At 42.7% G+C, this 20,980-nt stretch overlaps 1 protein-coding gene across 1 annotated transcript in view; it reads right to left on the reverse strand.

The window, feature by feature from the left end:
* Positions 1-20,980, reverse strand: part of llgl1 (LLGL scribble cell polarity complex component 1) — a 29,676-nt gene that overhangs the window by 3,085 nt on the left and 5,611 nt on the right. The window contains exons 3-21 of the mRNA XM_046415374.1: positions 12,058-12,139; positions 11,792-11,952; positions 11,419-11,565; positions 8,588-8,750; positions 8,266-8,401; positions 8,015-8,069; positions 7,378-7,532; positions 7,017-7,237; positions 5,343-5,410; positions 4,555-4,729; positions 3,384-3,488; positions 2,519-2,811; positions 2,164-2,314; positions 1,932-2,070; positions 1,506-1,819; positions 1,116-1,307; positions 882-954; positions 666-780; positions 109-158 (exon numbers count right to left, since the gene is read on the reverse strand). Coding sequence (XP_046271330.1) covers positions 109-158; positions 666-780; positions 882-954; positions 1,116-1,307; positions 1,506-1,819; positions 1,932-2,070; positions 2,164-2,314; positions 2,519-2,811; positions 3,384-3,488; positions 4,555-4,729; positions 5,343-5,410; positions 7,017-7,237; positions 7,378-7,532; positions 8,015-8,069; positions 8,266-8,401; positions 8,588-8,750; positions 11,419-11,565; positions 11,792-11,952; positions 12,058-12,139 — 2,795 coding nt within the window. The remainder of the gene's footprint in view (positions 1-108; positions 159-665; positions 781-881; positions 955-1,115; positions 1,308-1,505; positions 1,820-1,931; positions 2,071-2,163; positions 2,315-2,518; positions 2,812-3,383; positions 3,489-4,554; positions 4,730-5,342; positions 5,411-7,016; positions 7,238-7,377; positions 7,533-8,014; positions 8,070-8,265; positions 8,402-8,587; positions 8,751-11,418; positions 11,566-11,791; positions 11,953-12,057; positions 12,140-20,980) is intronic.

Here is a 20,980-nt window from a genome sequence, read left to right on the forward strand (position 1 = left end):
CAGGGAGAGAGAAATAACAAGTGAGGGAGGAGGGAGCATAAAGGAAACCTGTATGTACGTGTGTGTGTGTGTGTGTGTGTGTGTGTCTGTTCGCTCGTTCAGACCCACCCTCAGCCTGACCCATCTGGTTCTTGTGGGTTCCGTTGGCCTGCGGCTCACTGAGGAGACACATGAGCATGCACCATTTGCTTTGGCAGTAGATGGAGTAATAATAATGCACTAACAGTAAAAGTATCATTTCTTTGGTTTCACATGTAGCTGAGTGCCTCGAGCTGGTGGTAACCCATGAGACAGCATTACGAACAGTAGGTTTAGTGGTTTCTAATGTGGGGTCCAGGGACCACCAACGGTTCATAATAAACTTACACTGGATCCTTGACTAATTCTACGTAAGTATGTGAGCGACAAAACTGGATTTTTTTTTTTATTCAGTGTGATTGTGTTGATATTCTATTTACTGCATTAGCCAACAACATTCATGTCTGATTATTTCATCCATTAACAAGTTATCAAATTACTGTATATGAAGGATCCTGTGGTAGACAATATAAACATTAGGACCAAAGAAAAGTCAGCCAATTGGAATCAATAATGATGAACAGAAAACGTGTGTTACATCCTTCATATTAAACTGTTGAGTACTTGTGTGTGAGTGTCAGTGTTACCTGGCAGGTGTAGGTTCCAGCGGTCGGTCCAGCTGAACAGAGCAGAGCGGTTCAGTGAGGACCTTGGCAGACAGGGAGAACCTCTCATACTCTGAGGGAGAGATCAGGTAAAACCCTGTGTGCACAACAAAGAGACAACAATTCGACAGTCATGACTTTGAACACTGTGTTGGATTTTTACCACATTTTCATTCACATCAAGTGTATTTTCCTCACCCTGTCCGTTCTTGGTGAAAACGCAGGATGCAATGCCGCTTATGTCTTCTTTACGGATGCAATCGTAGCGCACCTGGAGTTGTCCAAAACAGGCAATAATTACCAATACATTATGAAAGATCCAAAATAAAAATCACGCTGCACAATCGTTCCTATCACCCTTAAAATGCCCACACAAACTCTCCTACTGTCCAGACTGAACTTCTCCGACACACTCGTGCCCAAGAACCCTACCTGTGGTCGAAGGCCAGGTATGTTAAAGAGATGCATGTCGCCCAGGTTGGTCAGACAGACCAGTGTGTGTTCACTGTAGTCTTCCTGAGCCGTGGAGCTGAAAACCACCAGGGCCACCTTCCTCACCCGACAGCCTTCATGCGCCGTCAGCTTAAACTTGGTCTTAGCGCTCACCTTCGGGAGAGAGAACACCTAGAAAGAGAGAGGAAGGTGGAAGGACTAGATTTACATGTGTAGCATCATCATTTTTGACATTCACTTGAGCACAATTCAAACCATTTATTTTGAGTTATAAACAATGTGGTCAACTAGAAATGCCTAGAAATGACAAAAATAAACAGACTAATACAAATGTCTAAAACGTGGTTAAAAAAAAAAAGGTGTCCTCACCTTTAGCTGCTCCTCTGAGGCGATGAGCACAGAGTGAGCATTGGTCATGTCCGGTGCTATGGCGAGGTCCTGGGAGGCTTCGTATGGATCCGGTAACGGCTTCCCTCGGCCGTCTAACACACAGATCGACACCACGGGGGCCCTGTGCATGAGCTGGATCTCTTTACCCAACACCGCCTCCACACACACACTGCTTTCGCCCGCTCCACCACGCTCACACGCACGCCCTGAGCCCACACCGGGCACCTCCAGAGCGTAGGCATACACGCTCCCCGAGTTGGTGCCTGCCCATAGTGTGGGGCCGTGGTGCGTACCTGGTGGATAAAGAAATACAGCACAAAGAGTTAGAGCTGCAGAAATGAAAATGCTGAAATCAAGTTTGAAGTCCACTTTCACTTCAGAAGCTCAACGAGTAAGTAAACACACCATCACGCAGAAAGGTATCGGCGAAGCACAGACATCGGACGACTCCAGACAGCGAGTCATCTGCTGACCGGGGTTCAATCCTTCGCTGTACCGGAGCCACATCCTCCTGCTCTGCTAGAGCAGCATTGGCCTCCTGGACCTGCACATAACAGACAACAACAAAACTCAGAACTCAATCCAGTCCATATGTACTGCACAGCCAGCTTTCTACCAAAAACAGGTGGCCATTTACCTTGCTGGTGGGTGTTGTGATGGTGCGTTTCTTCCCAGACACTCTGCTCTTGCGGATGCGTCTGAAGCTCTGTCGCAAGGACTTTTTCAAGGACTTGACTCTGGATAGGGGGCCCTCCATCGCCAAGGAGTCATTAGGGTGCAGGGTACACCTAGGGGAACATAGAGAGCAGTAGGGTTATGCTTTTGGATCATAACATGGTGAATTTGTCTTGATTTTTCCAAACTATTATTAATTACTTAAACCATAAGCAAAAGTGAAGACATGAGTGGTAGAAATGATTTAATGTATTCATGTTCCAAAATAGTCCATTCTTTGAACTGTGGAAACCAAAAATTACAATAGCAATAATAACCTGGCCAGCACAGCATTTCGTCTATGGTAGTCGAACAGGCCAAATCCATGACTCGTCCCAAAGGAGATCAGGTTCCACTCTGCATGCAGCGCCACAGCTGTAACAGAGGCCGGGGGCAGGCACTGCACCAGCACCAGCGGCTGATAGCCCGGAGGGAAGGGTGCAGGTTTAAGGCGTGGCTCCAGCCTGTCATGGCCCTTCCAGGTGAAGCCCTCCCTGTCCTGTAGCAGGTCAACCACCGACACGTCCACCAAGTGGTCTGAGCGCTCGTCACTCAAACCCAGAACAATCACCTGGAGAAACAGAAGAAGTGAAGACGCTCCATGGCTCCTTTTTCATTTAATAACCAGTTTCTATGTTCACAAGAGAAATCTGTGGCCGATGTTAGTGCGATAATTAAAGAGCAAGGATGGATGTTTGGTTGTTTTTTGGGCAAAATGTCTAGCAGTAGGACATCACAACGATGACCCAGTTTCTCATACATTAGCATACTGAACAGTCCCCTCTTCTATGTGCAGCAGAAAATTGAGTGCACTGAAATTGTTCAGCCACAAAATGAAATCTCATAACACCAAAACCTAAAAAGGCTGAGTGTTGTGAACTTTGCTGAGCACACTGATGCTCTCAGAACAGCTAGGAAGTGTGAGAGCGCTCGTGTGTGCCAAGTTAGTCAGCTAACATCATCTCATCCAGAGAAAATACAACACGAGTTCATTTAGTTACCATTCAGAAATAAAGACAGTCTTCAAAAGAATAATGTGGGAAAATAATGCGGGACACTGTATTGTGTCTTGATGCAAGACAGCGTGTGATAAAACACAATTGTGTGTGTAAATGTTTGTGTGTAAGTGTAAGTAATGTTTACCTGTCCAGCAGTCCCAGCCACCACCAACTTGTTGCTGTATTTGCACAGACTGATCTTCTGGATGCCCAGCCTGGGGTCATCGCTGTATGGGTCAAAACAGCCCACCTACACCCAAACACACACGCAGATGATAGGCTGGCATGCGCAGGGTAAAGGCAAGGAAACACTACACAGATAGGGTTTTATTTGCTGGTCAGAGTTTTCCTCTAAAACAAACAAACAAATTCAGCTGAGACAGATTCATGTCAAAACATCCTTCTGAAGTTCTCCTCCTTCCTCCATACTCAGCCATGACGATCCTCCTTTCTCCACTCAGCATTAGTCCATTAATCTATCTCTCTCTTTCTCTCTCTCTCTCTCACACACACACACACAGTAGGAATTCCAACAGAAATCCCCCTCACATGGGACTTGTGCCTTGGCAAAACAAGGAGTAGGAGAAGCTGGTCCGAAAAACACACACATATACAAAGAAAGAGTGGGCTGACGGGTCTGGTTTTCATTACAGAGGGGAAAAAAAAAAGGAAAGGCTCTTCATCCCACTTCATCCCATATGAGGACCACATTCCTGAACATGCAGCTCTGTTACCACAGGATACATGAGGAAAGTTTAAGGGGGGTGAATAGGAAGACAAGAAGAGAGTAAAAGGAGAAAACGGGCTAAAGGCTATTCTAATCTTCACTGTTAACTGTATCACTCAGGATGACCTTCTTCTACTCCTTTTATATCTATTGTTCATCCCAGTTTATCTCTGTCATACAGATGATTTAAATATTCATCAAATGTTTTGCTTTGTGACTCATCTGCATTTCCTGTCAGCAATCTACCCATGAGTGACTGCTCAGTTAGATTTTCTCGATGCTGAATCAGTTCATTTAAATGTAATTCTGCACAGAAAAACAGGCTATTAAAACAGAATCAGACTGCGGTTCCTTCAGAATCAGGTTTTAATGACAGGAACAAAGGGGTGGGTCTGTCTGAAAACCAAACACTTGAAAACAACCAGATGAGAAAATTAGGCCACAGATGTACTGTTACAGGACTGACTTTTGTAAAGCACACATTGTTTTTATTCCCACTTCCAGTAAAATATGATCTTGTGCCTGATCGCCACAGGACAGACACGTATTCTTACTCCATGTCCCTGCTCTACTGCTCCTCAGTTCTCACCTTTCTGAAAGGGGGCCATTCCTCCTCCTGCTGCATGTTGGGGTCATCACCAGAGTCCTGAGGGTCGTCGCTGGGGTCGCAGTCGGTGTGGAAGACGTTGGCCGTGCTGAGTTTGTACAGCGGTGTAAGAGCAACACCTGATGCATCCCAGAAACGCACAGTGCCGTCTTCATGTCTGTAAACACAAAAATATTCAAATACAGGATTTAAAGGTATTTCACTGCAAATCAACTTATATCTGCTATATTTATATCAGATTTCTTTGGACTGGTCACAAATACATAATAAAGAAACAATTCTACAGTAACTGTTTTTATATATTTATTTATGTTCAGATTCTGTTTGGGCTGAATCAGAGAAGTGTTAATTCAACTCTGTGGTTATTTCTGAGGATGTAGCTTGATGGTTTTAAGTTATACTGCATTACAGTATACTGAAAGGTGCCTTTTGGGTTAAACTGTCTATGCAGATTCAAATCAATCCAGCTGTTTCATTTCCTTAACACTGTGGTTTCTTATTGTGCTCAGTGCCAGTGCTAGCTCTGCCAAACATCTGTCGCTGCAACATTATGCCAGCTGTCACAGGGCTTATTACTGCCACAACAGTGCTGACAAATTCTGGCTTCAGAGTTTCAGGGCAAGTCACAAGCAGATCCAGCTTATGCAACTCAACACGTTCCACTTATTCGAAAGCATCAGATTTTTGCCAGGTTTCTAAAGAAAAATGAAAACTGCATCCACCTGCAGTGTGAGTGCAGCCTGTGTGTGTGTGTGTGTGTACGCAGATACCCCGTCAAAAGCAGCTCTTGTTGTTTGGGCGGAGGTGCCAGGTTTTTCCCTCCACATATGGGCCAACTCTGCATGAACAAGATGGAGTTTGGAGAAAAGTTAGAACTCCATCATATTAATAAGCTGAAACAGAAACATTTCCCTAACCCTTTCCATTTGATCATAACCTCGGCTGAAAAGTTACTGATCCTGACAAACGGGCACTGCCTCATAGACGAGAATGTGCAAGCAGCAACACACAAAACCTGCAGTGTATTGGTTGGGTTTGCTCTGTGCCAGCGCCAGTGACTCTGGTTTGGCTCGCACAGAGAGAGAAGATTTACGAGCGTACCAGCTGTGTATCTGTCTCTGTGTGCATTCATGTATGTTAGTCTAATCTGCCCCTGATCAAACAGCTGATCTAAGCTACAAAGCCTTTTGCAAAACCTTTAACTGCCTACACCTGCTCTTAAAGTTAACACTTTTAGGCTGATGGTCACACTCCTGTCAGTTTCTTCATACCTGTTTAGCTGCCAGCCTGTGATTCATAACAGACATTTAACTATAATATCCTTTACTTGGTTCAAGTTAAAACTCACTTCAATTCCACTTCACTTATTACCCAGTATCACTATATACAGAGAAGCTGCTGATCCTCAACATGACATCAAATAGCTATTTGACAGAAATTCAAATAAAATCCTTCTGTCCATCTGTTAGAATGCTAGATTAAATGTAGAAAGTATAGACGCTGATTAGTGTTAATGGCGTTATATTTAACGCATGATGAGCCTGGCTATTGGCCATGGTCTCTTTAAGATGTTCTCAGGTTAAGCTGCTTACATGCATCTTGGATTTCCTGTAAATGTATATCCCCACTGCCATGAATAAACCAATTTGCCAAATAATGCTATGAGTCGCAGTGTCCCGCCAACAGCCACACAGCTGTGCACCAGTAACACCATATCAAAACACATTGCTGAGAACAATTCTGATATATGGGAGAGAAATCAGTGTGTTGTTTTTTGATGATGCCAAAAGAAAGTCTGAGACCAAAAGAAAGAAAAGACCCTCTTTTTTATTGTGTCTCCTATTGTGCCCTTATGTGTGTGTTTTGCTGATATTACGATGTTGTTTTGTGTTATTCAGGTAGCTTGATTTGTCACCACTACTGTTGTTTATGTTTTTATTTTTGTTTCAATGTTATTTTCTATGTTTTTGGGACCAAGGACTCCTTGAAAACAATACTGCACATGACCAATTATACTTGAACTGATTTTAAGAATGGGGAGAAATGTATAAATGACAACCAAATCAGTCTTTCTGCAATATGAGATTTCATTCAACGCTTATGTACAAAATAAGCTTTACTTACAATCTTTGCTGGCCAATGTCGCGAATAAAACTAAAGCAGTTTATAAAAGTAGCGAGTGAACCACCAAGTAGTGACAGAGTCCAAAAAGATAACAGACAAATTGTTTGCTGCGGCTTTTCATTCCACAAAAAAAACATTAAAGTGTTGTACTAATCAACGTTTTGCATGGTCAGATAAATACCATGCTTACCCATTTTTTTGTGTTAACTCACTAAATGGTTTTAAAACAATTATGACCATTTAAAATGATTTTATTTCGATCACCAAAAGTTGCAAAATTTCATCAAACTATCATACTGTGTTTGCAGCATGCTTCTCACCCCATGTGCATGTTGTCGGCCCTGCTGCGCTTTGCCAGCGTTCACCAGCCTCTCCCAGAGTTTGGGAGGGACAGTGGAGATGTGGAAGGAGCAGGTAATGGCTGAGGAGTGCAGCGGAGCCAGGTAGGGGGTGGGCAGAGAGGGCCACCCGGGAGTCTGGAGGTCAATCACAACCAGCTCCTCTTCCAGTAACACAACCAATGCAGAGGCCTCATCAAACTCTGTAAGGAGGAGAGACAAGCCCAAGGTTTAGACTAAATTACACTTTTGATACAGCAGCTAAACTACAAAGTAAACTCTTGAATCAAAGGGAAAGAATACCAGAAATCAGACATAGCACCAACGTTGGCCAGCTCCTTACCTTTCTCTTGCTCGATGTTGTGGACAGTGAAGAAGTCAATGACTCGGGATGTGAAGTCGAGAGTTACGTGGTCTTTGTCTTGTTGGATGGTAAGACAGTGGCGGTCACCGTAGCTGGCTCTGGGCATCCCTCCGCTGTATAACAACACTGGAGAACTGCAGCAAGGCACACAGACAAGTTTATCTGTCATCCAGAGCAACATAGAGGGAGCGTTTCTGGTATTGTCGGACATCATCGACAGACATCATCAACACATTATTTTACATTTTTACACTCACTGACTGGTGCTTATTTTGAATTATAAAGACAAAAAAAATCAATCAAACAAACATCCGTGTGACATAAAGAAAATTAAAAAACATTTGCAAACTACTTGAATAAAACATATATGATGTGTTGACTCAAAGACATTTTCTCTCTTTTATTACTTTTTATTAGTATCCTGCTTACTATAAACTAAGACAAACAGCCTTGTGAGGGTAGGAGACAGCAACTGATTATTGTAATATAGTAATGATAGATATATAGACAAATATAATGAAACAAGAGACAGGAGAAAAGAATTACTGGCACTGAGATTAAAAACGACCAGTCCGGCTACAGGAAACACCCTAACAGGAAAAACAAACACACTCACCCTGTCTGTGTTGTCCTCCACAGGATCTTGTTGATGGCCTTACAGGGAAATGGACCTGAGTCAGGCAGACAACCAAGTCATGATAATGAGTCACAATATGTCAGTGGCCATGGTTCATTAAGCCACTGTCAGTTGCTAGACACAAGTCTTTGTGGATGAGATGCCCCAGCTCCACCAGACCTGGATGACAGCAGGCTTAAACAGACTGGGAAACACAAAAGAGGTGTGTCTGTTCTGTATGCATTTCTCACCGTATGGGATGGTTGCGGACACTGGCTGGTGATTATAGGTGTTGCCATTAGTAACGGCCCACATGGAGTAGCCTCCATCATTATGAGAACTGACAAACAAGTTTCCAGTGCGTTCCCACACCAGGCTCTCCAGCTGCTACAGGGGTACACACACACACACACGTATATACAGAGAACTATCAGACAAGGTTTTACAGCAGAAGACTCACAGCTCAAAAAATCATTTTGAAAACGTTCTTCATTGTAGCAGCATGAAAAACTCCTAGCGGAACCCCGTCGGGTTCACCCCTGTGCACTAAACACTGCTCTTTAATCCAGGTACCTGCTTGCCCAGGAAGAGCTGCTCAGCATGACGGGTGCTCAGATCCCATAGCACCACCAGGCCCCGGCTGTAGCCAATGAGAATCTTCCCTGCCTGCTGAGGATGTTCCTGAAGAGATTCCACCGGCCCCAAGGACTTCCCACATCTGTAATCATCTGGCAGGCTGGGAAAATAAAACATTACCCATTATCCCACATCTGTAGCCTGTTTGTGACCCGGCATGCTATAAATTACATAAGTCTGCAGGTCAAAAAGGGGTGAAATAATTGTCTGCAAAGTAGTCTGCCATGTTGACAGAGAATAAAATATTTCACATTGAAAGATTAACAGTAGACTCCAGATGGAGAAACAATCTAAGCCAGACAATAATCAAAGTATATTTACATCTGGGGGTTGAAATCTTTTCCCAATTAACACCTGTTAACATGGGATCAAAGTTCCATACATAAATTAGGTGATGACAAAGGCACCAGTTGGACCTGAACTATTTTACTTATACTATGTTTAATGTTCAAAATCAGCTATGTTTATTTAAATGTAAGGTTTGAACTGGGATTTAGAGAGAAGTCCCATGTTGTGACTTTTTGAAAAGTTAGTGAGAAGATAGCAAGAGAGGAGGATGAGTTTGCACATACTGACAATGTAGCAGAAGTACAACACGGGGTCTGGACAGAACAGAAATACTGCAAAGCCCTCTGGTTGTTTTGCATCAAAACAACCCAAAGTCAAAGTCCAAAAGTGTTAAAACTTATGTATAATATAATCAACACTGTGCTCAAACCATCTGTATAAACTTTAATATCACCACAGGCTGCTCTTCCAACAACAACAAAAGTGAAGTCAACATCAAGCTGGAGCTCAGCTGCTGGAGCTTGTGAAGTAGACATTCCTCTGAGGCAGCAGAGGAATGTAGAGCAGGACACACCCTCGAGATGTCAGAGGATTCCCTCAGCGAACGATGGGGAAAAGTGGGCAAGAAGAGAGAGGAAGAAGGGAGAGAGAGGGACAAAATGAAAGGGGAAGAACAAACAGACAGAGAAGGAGAAATGGGTAACGCAACTTTCAGGGCTCTCTGCTGCAGATGAGGCAGCAAAAGATCATCGCAAAAGAGATAGAGAGCCTGTGTGATACAGACACACACACACACACACACACACACACACACACACACACACACACACACACACACACACACACACACACACACTTCTGACGGCTTTGGTAGCGTTCACTGAGGAAGATCCTCTCCGGAAGCACAGAGGCAGAAACATTCCCAACAAAGCATACCATTGTGTCCGTTTCTCTGTTCACAAGTATTTTTAGGGAATCCAGCATCCTGCTACAGAGTACTGGTGATGAGCCTTTGTGTGTGTGTGTGCACATTGGAGATTCAGCTGAAACACTTCCCCAACCGGAACACCGTGTTTTGGCAGCCGGTACAAAGCCTTACTGTCTGAAACCTCCTCTACTTTGCAAACACACACCATACAAATATATCACACACTGACACACACATACACACAAAAGCCTTATCAGGGCCCTCGTTAGGCCTCAGTTCTGTCCACTTCCCTAAACAAGTCTGGTTAATGAGGGGTTTGGCCAACGAGTCAGACAGTCACGCAGCGGAATGAAAAAGAAACGCAACAGTAGCTCTGTGATGGTCTGCCAGTGTAACAACACAGGAATGCAGAGAAAAAGGCTGCAGCATGAAAACTAAGGAAACAATATCATGTGCAGATCTGTGTCTATGCTCCTTTCACACTGCGTTTAGTTCACTGCACAATACACTGCATGATTGTTGGGGAACTGGTCGAAATATCAGCAACACCACACAACATAATGGCACTGTTGGAATACGGTTTGCCACATCACGTAAGCTTGTTTAAAAATGATGAATCAGCAATTCACACAGCTACTAAGTAAATCCCATTTACAATAGCAGTTAAGTGACTCATAGAAATGTGGCTACCAAATAGCCTGTTACATTAGATTTTAAGCTCACCTTTATCCATGCGAGCCCAACCCACTTCAGACTAGTGACAACATGAATAACCAACAGTTATCTCTCATGTGATATAGCCAAAACTGCTGTGACTTTAGCAAATAAATATTATGTTGATGTTGGTCCTCATCAAGAGGCAGATTAAGAAAAAAGGTTTTTTTGCAAGTGATTTGTCGGGGCAAACCCAGAAAGAGACAACGTTGCTTCTTTCTGAGCTCAATAACAACATCTACTGGACTGCACTGCACTTCATTTTACCCAATCCACTCTTTTTCCTACAACAAAACATCTGTTTTAATTTCTCTCCAATGGCAACAAAGTCCTAAAAGTCTTAGTTATGTGCTTATTTTAAAGTAATAATGCCATTATCTTCATCCGATTCCAACTCCAAAAACATGTATTATTTAGTATGACTTGGCAAACTACACAGAGAACTGTTTCACAGTATGCGATGTCTAAACAGCATTTAGGAGATCATTCTGTTCTCATGGTCCCTGAACCACATGACCCTGACCTGCCCGCTTCCAGGGTCAAGAGGGATATTTGTTCCTACATGCATGTGTGTGTCCGACCTGCTCAGCTGGAGCTGTGAGTGGAGGAAACTGGAGTGTTTAAAAGAAGACATACTGTGACAGGGATGGAGAGGAGAAAAAGAAGATTGAGTCAACAAGACAGTTTTAGGCAGAGACAAGGGGACAAAGGACTAACATGGGAAGCACTATAAAGATTACCGGTCAGTCCTTATGACTCTATATATTATTTGATTTTGTATTTTTTATTTATTCATTGATGTTTCTTTTTTGTGAAGTTATTTATAGGACAGTCTCACCTCTGAGTGACCTGATCCTGGGACAGTGTCTGGCTGTCCTTCAGTGAGAGGTGGGGCAACTCCAGGAAGTAGACACCCCCTCCCTCTGTTCCAATGCATAGTAGGTCACAGGACCTCAGCAAGAGGAGGACAGTAACCCGAGTGGCACTGAGAGGAAGAAGAGGAGCAGTAAGAATGAGAAGTGTGAGGTTTTCATTCATTCATTCACATAATCACAAACAGATAATTGCTCCCAGGTATAAATTCACCTGTCTTGTTCACCCGGCATCAAGTGCAATCTGGCTGAACTTTAAAATGAAAATGGTTCTCCAATGACCAGCAAGGTATTGGGATTGACAACTCATTCCAATGGTATGAAGAGGCTCTAATGTACCTGCAACTCTCAATGCCGGGTCTTCCTGGGAGGCTGTAGCTGCGCACTTCCTGTAAAGAGAGCACACCCTCTCTCTTAACCCCGCCCACCTCCCTTGGGGCACTGGCCACCAGCTCCCACAAGTGAATTGTGTTGTCATCCAGCAGTGACAGCAGTCGGCCCTATCACAGAGTGAAGTAAACGATAGCATCACAACATCATTTTGGCCACTGCTCTCCTCACCTAAAGTGTCTTTGCATTCAGGAAACAAGTGGCATAGAACTTACCTGTCCAGGTAGGAAGTGAATTTGTGTGACAGCAGTGGTGTCTTTGTGCAGTCCTGTGAACTCCACACCGGGGGCCCCGTAGCTAGAAGGGCCTCGTCAAGGAAATTTACAATAACGCAAACTTTTACACTGTGCGATGACATGACTAATAAAGCTGTACACATTATTCAGTATTTGTTGATTGATGTTTGTGGAAACAATATTCAAGGTTACTCTGCATATTTGGAGCAAAACTTGAACGTCTGCATTTGAATACATAAGCAAAAACACTCCTGAGAAGCATACAGAATGATACAAAAACCTCAAGAACACAAAAAAATAACGGACCTGCCCTTTAGTACATCTCCACAGCCAGCAGACACAGCACATTCCCAATTCAGCTGTAAGTGCGGCACGTGTACTAGAAGCCACATGATGGAGACACAAACAGGGAAGAACATAGCAGGGACTTAATTCTAGTCTATATAATGTACAGTATTTTTAGTGTAACCACTTCCATGCCAAACAAGTACAGATGTCTCAGTGATAAAAAGTGTGTCTTTTTTTTTTTATTTTCTTTTTGAGTGTTTTTATGTAAAGTCGAACACACTAAGGAGCAAAGCTAAAGGCAAAAAGTAAAAAAAAAACAAAAAAAACAAATGGGTCACACAGAGCTCAGCAATATTTGCATATGCATTATCATTATTTGTATATCCATTATCATATTATCTTTGACTCAATACATCAGCACTGAATGTGATGCGGCAAAAAGATCAAAACATTTTGAATGTGATGTCTGACAGGAGAGAGGCATTTACTGTTCATTTCATACATGAAAATGCAGCACATTACACCATCGGAAACAACATTTATTCACCAGAACACGCTGTGTCTGCCACTGTAACAATGTGTTTTCCCATCTCCTCTTCAAATATTTCTTCCCATATTCAGTCTTCATCCTTAGAGGCATTGCACATACAATACTTTTATGTTTGGTCAAAAAGGTGCCAACCAACATCACGTTATCATGTTAACATGAGACAACAAAAAGCCACATGCATACTAGTAAGCAGAGAGAAATATCTTAAAGCATCCCGTCTTTCTTCAAAGCTTTCTCTTTTAAAATAGAGGCAGAGTTAAAATGTGTGACTGGGAGGACAGCGTGCAAGACTATGGACAGTTAAACTAGTACTTCTGAGCTGTAAACCAAAAGAAACACACTGATTAGATGTAATAGTAGGGGAGAAATTAGAACACTATAACAAAGCTCATAGCAATTACAAACACCAGATGACGCAGATGCGCAAAACCACCGCTGTGTGTGTGTGTGTGTTTGTGTGTAATCAACAGCAATCTTCACAGAGTCCTCTCTTTGTTAGTCCAGTAAATGAACCTAAGCTGATAAAATAAAAGCTACGCTGAAGAACTGTGACGCTATGGACACGACAAGGCTAAACTGGTCTAAACTATAAATTAGCACACACACATGCTAGCAGCTATACACACACACACACACACAAACATACTCGCGCACAATTCCGACACACCAGCACCCTGCTTACATAAGCCTGTAGGAATGTGGATTATAAATGCTGCAGAATAAGAGGAAATCTGAGGAGTTCTCATGTTTGCATTTGAGCTGCTTGTCTGTATTCCTTTCACCATTGTTTTATATTATTATCAATCCTCTTTTTTCCTAAGGGAAGATAAACATTACAGCTAAATGCATTTAATATCCTCCTTTCCTCATTCTTATTCTTTACTGAACTGGCACAGGTCTTTTCTTTCCTGTTCCCTGCATGCCCAGGAAGAACTGTATACAAATCCACTGATCTTCATCTCCATTCTCCTGCTTTCCTTCCCTTTATCTGTCCAATCTCATCCCCAGTTAAATACAAAACAACAGTGATTTATTACCGATTCCCCACTTCCTTTAACCCTCTCTTTCCATTCCTCTTGTTACAAAAAAGGTTACTCAATTTTACTTTGCTCTAACCATCTTTCCCATCCCTGCCTGAAACCACTCATTGTAACAATGGGGGTCCAGTGGACTTTTAATACCAACATTCCTCGGCTGTCTCCTTTCTCTGCTCAGAGTTCCCTCCCTCAGTTCTTGGCAACCCTCTTCTCTTAACTCCTCTGCACTTCGATTCTCAGGCTCAGAGAATCGTACCTGCCCTCCTCCTCTTGCTTCTCAGAATTTAAATCCCTCCTTTCTCATTCCCTCTCTATCGTAATTCCTCAGAGGCCCAGCTGAGCGCTATACTAGCATTCCTTCAGTGTTGTCACTTCCTGCCCCCGGGTTTTATTCGCTGCAATAACACATGCCTCAGACAGCTGGTTACTGAGGTGTGAGGGGAACATTCACTAATGGGTCATGAACCATTAGCCCAGACAAAGAGAGAGGCAGAGAGACCAAGACAGAGATTAAGTGAAACATGAATTCTGAAAACCACAATTAAAGAAAAATAGACAGTATCACACTCCCTGAAGGGAACAGTTTGAAATTTTGGCAAATAAAGTTATATGTTTATTTTTGTTTTGTTTTGTTTTTTAACAGAGAATTATATATTTTACCTGATTTTGTATACACCACACCATCTCAAAATCTGCCTACCAGCACCTCTAAAGACCACTAATTTACACATTATATATCATTCCCACAAAAACTGTAATGTAAAATTGACCTGTTGAGGTATGATGCTGCATTATATGCTGGACTGTTTCTTGGCTGAGTGCAGCGACTTCCTGGAAATGTAACACCTCAACAAGTTGTTTTTACTCTTCAGTTTTCCGACAGAGCCTGGCTGGCTATGCATCTCCTAGTTGTACCATTATATTTAATGGGCGAAAGCATCTTCTCATGTAAGAGTGGAGAGAGTGAACCGCTGGGTTATAGGAAGATGTGGTGTGCAAAGTCAAACTAAGGAGAAATAAATCTAGGCAGGAAAAATGACGAACAAAACCAAAATGAAAACTGTTCTGCTGTGCTCCAAAGTCAGAAGTGAGAAAACTGTCGGCACAGAAAATCAGCAGAGTTCTACAGTTGTGTCAGAGAGATGGACAGCAGTGGTTTGCAAGCGCATCCCAGGTATGTAACAATGACCACAGCTCATTCATCACAAATCCAGACATCGCCCACAAATTTAACCTGGCTGTACAAACTAAGACTGTATAGAAAGCTGTCAGTGCATGGAGAAATAATAAGACCACTAATTACTATTTAATACTGTGTCAGAGCCTTGACACTTGGCTGGTCTGTAGCACCTTTCACAGAAACCAGGCCACTACCATCTCCAATTTCAAACCCTGTCATTCCATAAGACCCCAAATAAATATGTCCAACAGGCTGCAGAACAACTGGAAAGCACGACAGAGGACCTTACTGCTATCAGGAGGAGGAACAAAAAAAGAGTGAATGATCCTCCGTGAATAGCAGTATATAAAAAAAAAAAAAAAAAAAGAAAACCTCAAGTGTAGCACAGGATTCACAGATCACACGTACTTCCTGGTCCTGGTGATGTCAGAGGACAGCTGGTGGAGGGATTCCCGGTGACGATGTCATCACCTCCTCAAGAGGAACAGCTGTAGATGAAGTCCCTCTTGTTGTAACCTCATTATAAATGTGTGTGTGTGTGTGTGTGTGTGTGTGTGTGTGTGTGTGTGTGTGTGTGCTTGTTTATGTGTGTGTGTTTCTTCTGAATGAGGCCCACCCCACCACTGCAATCTACTCATTGACCATTATTACAAGCCCTCAACAGTAGTGGGCATATAATAAATGTGTAAATGTGTCATGTTGTCTCCCTGCCTCTGCAGCAGCCAGGCTCTTGTGTTAAATACGGATACACAAACGAGCTAGTACATATTTAAAAGCTAAATTCACATCAAAACACACATGCAGCCACAGTCTCGTATATTACCAACATTACCATGACCTCCATCTTAATTTAACACATGAGCATGCTAACATTTGCAAATGAACACTAGACATTACAGCTAATGCTGATGAGAATGTCGGCAGCTTGCAGGCATTTGGTCAAAAACCAAATAGACAAACTGAACATTGAATGGTGACTGGTTATCGTTCCAACAATTTCCGTTCCTACAATTCAGACATGCATGTACGCACTAAATTACAGCATAATCCAGCCTATAGTTGTTGAGTCACTTCAGTATGGATCAACATCGTGGATCGGCAAACATTACCATCTTCGGATCTATGTCTCTAGCGAGAGTAAAAATTCTTCTTCTGGTTACAGTTCTGATAAAAATGAACGACTAATGAACCTGCCATTAAAAAACATATCACGTAAAGATATGCTGGGATTTACATGTGGATTAAAAAAAAACAGAAGTGAGAGATGAAAGAAACTGCAGCAAAGGATGCCTCAACAGGAACATCAGAGGCTTCTCCCACAGTTCAGACACACACACACACACACACACAGACAGACACACACAGACACACACACACACAGACACATACGGGTGCAACACCAAAGGATAAAGGCAGTCAGGTCAATACTCGGTAAGCCTGGAAACACTGACTCAAAGCAGTAATTCAAAGGCCTCCACAGTCCAATTTGGACATGAAAATTGAAAACATTAATAAAATAAACCACAGAAACTCAGTGAGACAAGCTGCAAGGACACTCAAAGCTATGCACAAAAGTCTTAAAGGGCACAGTTTTGAAACGTTAATGGCTTTCCTTAAAAAGGAAGGTTCAAAAATTCAAGAAGGCAAACTTAAAACTTTGAGCAACCTGCTGACTTGTTGACAGATCATGATTTAACTGTGCTGATCAGTGCAAGGAAACCATTCATCAAACTGCATGTTCTGAGAGAAACAAGCCAAGATTTGTTGCATTGTTCACTAGAAAACCCTGAAATGCACACAATGGGGGCCTACAGTAACTCATAATCACTGAATCACTGTCTCTTCCTCACACACACACACACACACAAGTGCAATTGCCTGGTGATGCAGAGAGGGACAGCGTTAGCAGGGATAAAGCGATTTCACGGTCTGAATACAGACAAACAGAAGGCATTGTCCTCCATGTGGACTCACGGGCTATGGCCAGCACACCCCCTAACGCGCGCACACACACACAAACGTGACAGAAGATATGGGTGGACAGGAAGGACAGACTGCTTAGGCCCAAGGATGAATGTACAAGTTGACCACACACAGAAAGGCAGTTAGACCATGTATGCCAGAGAAAAAGTCAGAAAAGCTTAAAAAGAAAATTCAAAAAAAACTTTACAAGACCCATTTCAGACAACAAATTAGTTCATCTTCTGCAGTCATTTTCTCCACCTTCCAGTCTCCCACACACAGCAACACACACACAAAATCACAAACTCCTCAGACGTCTGGCAAAAGGCAGTCTACAACGAGACAAGCCAAACAACTCCACCCACCCACTAGAGAAACAATCCTGTCTCATTTGCATCCTCCGCCTCAATCTAGTACCTCTCCACCTCCCACAACTCCCTTCTCTAGCCAGTTCACTCACTGCACACACTCCCCCAACCTGAAGATAAATGTGACTGCCAAATGAGCAAATAAAACAAGTACTAAAAACTTTATCTAGAAAGCTAGAAACACTCATGGTCCCTGGAAGATGAATCTTATTTGGATCATCCCTCTCAACATAGTAGCATGCTGACAATAGCATTTAGCTCAAAGCAGCGCTGTCCATGAATACACCTCACAGGGCCTCTAGCATGGCAGCAGGGTCGCTATTAAATGAAGTCAAAATCTCCATTTAAAAAGGATAAAAATGAACATGAGGGATTGATGAAAAGTCAGTACTAATAAGACTCATCTTTTACTTGGGTCAAAGTCAGGGTCAAATACATAATTTTGGAGTAACATTAGTTCAAGTACACAGTACCATTATCCTCTTCTGTGCCTTCTTCTCTTTCTGTCACTCTAATTCAGTCAACCATCCCTAAAAATTCAGCCCTCAGGGGTAGTTTTTTACACAACTTTGATTTGTCAGTTCGGGTGAATGTTTTATTTTTCATTCCTCAACTCTGTTGTACTTGGTGGGACCACACACCCTTTATCACCACAGACAGCCCCCTCTAACTTGTTGCCAACTGGACGAGTGACTAAGTGTGTGTGTGTGTGTGGGTGACTGTGAATGTGTGTGTGGCCCTTCAGCTGTAAGTGTGTGTAGGTGAGGGGGTGAGGAGGTCCGGCACAGACCAAAGAAGGGGAAAGGGGAGGGTGGAGAGGGAGAGAGACGAGAGAGAAAGCCGAATAGAGGGTGGGAAGTTTAAAGTTCTTGCCAGTCTTCAGGAATATCAATGAAGAAAAAGATAGTCAGAGGCCTGAGTGACAAAAACAGAGGCGGAGAGATTTTGGTGGGACAGAAATGACGCAAAGAGAGACATGATCAGAGGTGTGAGTAAAAGACTGACAACAGTGAAACTATGCTGTATATGACAGAAAGTTAAGATGGAGTTAGCATAAAGGAGGAAGTGTGTAGGTGAGGAGGGGATGGGTGGGAGGAATGTTAAAGGGTGAATAAGAGTCTATATCTTATCGATGACAAAAAAGAACACAGGTTACATAACATTATGTAGTATTTTCTCTAAAAATGAGTCTCTGACACAAACCACAGTCTGTGCGGCTAAGCATGAAAACAAATTAATTGGATTTGGTACAAATAAAAAATGCGGCAGTAAAAAAATGGGCAGGAAAAGCTGTAGGTGTGTAACAATTGAAAGGAAACTGTGTGGCACAAACCAGCACACGGGGGATTTACCATTTTCACCACAAACTACAAAAAAAATGTTGACTTTTAGCATGAATAAACAATTCAGGATTCCTTCCCATTCAGCTAAAGCAGCTGTCAGAGTCCACTTCTCATGGTCAGTGTTATACATGTCCACGCACTGCAACATTCACAGTGTTAAAACAAAGATTTCCCATGTCAGTCATCTACTGCTAAAACACAGACAGGATCGATGACGCAGTGTGGTGTGTGGGTGTGTGTGTGTGTGTGTGTGTGTGTGTGTGTGTGTGTGTGTGACCAACAGGATGTCATACAGACAGAGGGAGAGCTGACAGCTGGAGCGCACCCACAAACACACACATCAAAGCACTGCAGAGTTTGTGTGTATGTGTGTGTGTGTGTGTGTGTGTGTGTGTGTGTGTATGTGTAAATATTAGCTTGTCCTCTGGCTGCTGGATTGTCGATACTGGAGTTTCACAGTCACAAAGTTTCAGTGTGATTGGGCACGTACTCCACTGTCCAGATAAAGTTATAGCTCATAGTTTTGTGTGTGTGTGTGTGTGGTGAGGGGGTGACTAACAGGTACTGTAATACTGTACGCAGTATTTTCAGACTTTTTCACCCGTAACTGATGTATTTCCACCAGCAAACTCGGGAGTCTGACATGCTGAGCTGCAGACTTTTAATACCCTCCAGTCTGTGAGCACTTCTCATCCCCGGCAACTGCACTGGTCGTCTTGGAAACCAATTCAAAAGCTTCCTTTATTAAGACTAGACTCAGCAACAAAGCTCTTACTCACCCAATCTGCATGCATGCAGGCACGCACGCGCGCACACACACACACACACACACACACACACACACACACACAGGGAGGGTTAACCCAGGGCAGGGCGACATGCATTCTTCGACAGGAGACAGACTCCCCGAGAATCGCCCCACCACCCCCATACATGACCTCTCTCTCTCTCTCTCTCTCTCTCTTTCTCTCTCTCTCTCTCAACACGCACACAAAAAAAACTCCCCACCACATTGTCCCCTTCCCTCTGCTGAGCCCCAATCTGTGGTCGATTGCAGAAACTCTCAGGGCGTAATATGACTCTGCCTTTATAAACACGCAGCGAGTGAGAGAAGAAGAAAAAGGAAAGAACAAGTGAGAAACTCAAGCAAGAGGCTGAGAGAGAGCAAATGTGAACAAGAGGAGAGGAGAAATCGTGCCAGGATGGAGAACAGAAGTTCAAACAATAATTTTTAAAAAATTCAACAAGTTTTGCAATTTTCCACTCCATCTTTGTAACTGAGCCAATAAATCCTACTTGACTGAACTTTCCCTTCAGTGTTTTGTCTTGTACTCCTGAACTGCTTGGGCATCAGTTTGTGTGGGAATCAAACCACACATCTGGCAATACAAGTGTGTGGGTGTCTGTGTCTGTGTGAGTGTGAGCTACAGTACCAGCAGGTATGCTGGCAACCACATCCAGGTCAAACTCAAGTCAGTGAATCTGAGATTATAAGGGAATGTGGACACAAGCAAAAAAATTAATCATTTCAACTTGATTTTCAGAACATATTTGACGTTATGTTTGTTCATCTATCACCCACTGCAGCACTGACATTAAAGCTTAAAAAAAAAGTCAATTAACCATCAAGTCAATCAACAGAAGGATCATCTGTAACTATTTTGATACTCCATCAATTATTCATTTTTCAGGAGTTTTTTGTCCTTGGTTCCTTCCTTTCAAACGCTGCTGGTTTCAGATCATCGTGAATTGAAAAGCTTTTTGACTGTTGGTCTGACAGGAAGCGTGTTGCAAACACAAAGCTTTGGCCTGACAAACTGTAATGACCCTTTTGGTCATTTTGGTCATTTCACAGTCCAGTTGATTCATCAGAAAAAATATACTTGCCACACTGACTGATAATGAAAATAATTATTTGTAGAACATCTGACACTTGTGATGTGTGTAATAACAGCTAAAAAAGTGATGGAAAACAAAGCAACGACTACTCACAATGCTTCATCGGGTGTTATGAAAAACATGACTTTAACACTCAAACTGTTTCAGCTAAATGATTTTAGAGGAAAACCAACCAAAAAATATAACTACGAATAACAAGTCCGAGGTAGGGAACCTCTGAATGAATAAAACAAAATACTACATTTCTTTACATTCCTTTAGGATGACTTAGATAC

This window comes from Scatophagus argus, chromosome 16 (assembly GCF_020382885.2).
Source record: "Scatophagus argus isolate fScaArg1 chromosome 16, fScaArg1.pri, whole genome shotgun sequence".
NCBI classification, from domain to species: domain Eukaryota; kingdom Metazoa; phylum Chordata; class Actinopteri; family Scatophagidae; genus Scatophagus; species Scatophagus argus.